Consider the following 947-nt stretch of genomic DNA (forward strand, 5'->3'; position numbering starts at 1 on the left):
TGGTCATCATATAAAAATCTATTTCATCCTAGCTTACGTAAATATGCGCACTTAAGTATATTATACATTACGGATATTTAATTACGATTGGTTCGAAAGGAATTTAGTGTCTTGCACTGGATGAACTAATTCTCTATTAAATTAAGACCTTACGGGTGCAGTGAGAAAGGGATTTTTACAGGTTATTCAACAACAACTGGTTATTGGAAAGTCTTTTTATATAGAATACTGTTTCAGATAGTAATCAATCAAGATGTACGCCAACCACATGATAGTGACTCCACCCAAAATCGAAGACCGAAAGTTTAAGAAGCCGTTGCTGTGTGGTCCTGGGCCGTGTGACGTTCACCCATCAGTCTTCGAAGCTATGCAGAAACCTGTCGTGTCTCCAGTTTGCGATGAGCTATTTAATGTAAGTGATTTTACTATACACATTTATAGAATTTACTAGTTCAAGTAACTAAGGCCAGACCCTATAAGGTTGGACAACAAATGTGTAAGGATTGAATATTTAAAGTAGAATCCAAGAAAATAATATTTTTTATGAATATTTTTTAAATCTTTATAGGTCTTCGATGAGATCCGTGCTGGTATCCAATACCTCTTTCAAACAAGAAGCAAATTGGTGCTAGCCGTTAGTGGATCAGGACACGCTGGTATGGACACAATCATCTCGAACACTGTGGCCCCTGGGGAGACATTGCTCATAGCCACCAGAGGCATATGGGATGAAAGAGCTCGTGACATGGCAAACAGATTCGGTAAGGGTCGACATACATATTTTGCTTAATGCTATTAAATTTCGTAATCTTGTCACACAAGCACACATACACTCACACTCCCGTTCGCATGCCACACATACACACGCACGCGCACGCGCACACACACACACACACAGAGACACACACACACACACACACACACACACACACACACACACACACACA

At 40.0% G+C, this 947-nt stretch overlaps 1 protein-coding gene across 1 annotated transcript in view; it reads left to right on the forward strand.

Moving 5' to 3' along the window:
* The first annotated feature begins 238 nt into the window (after positions 1-238).
* Positions 239-947, forward strand: part of LOC113235724 (serine--pyruvate aminotransferase, mitochondrial) — a 13,299-nt gene continuing 12,590 nt past the window's right edge. The window contains exons 1-2 of the mRNA XM_026471594.1: positions 239-412; positions 569-761. Coding sequence (XP_026327379.1) covers positions 254-412; positions 569-761 — 352 coding nt within the window. The 5' untranslated portion in view covers positions 239-253. The remainder of the gene's footprint in view (positions 413-568; positions 762-947) is intronic.

The sequence above is a fragment of the Hyposmocoma kahamanoa genome, unplaced genomic scaffold (genome assembly GCF_003589595.1).
Source record: "Hyposmocoma kahamanoa isolate Upper Pololo Valley unplaced genomic scaffold, ASM358959v1 88, whole genome shotgun sequence".
NCBI lineage: Eukaryota > Metazoa > Arthropoda > Insecta > Lepidoptera > Cosmopterigidae > Hyposmocoma > Hyposmocoma kahamanoa.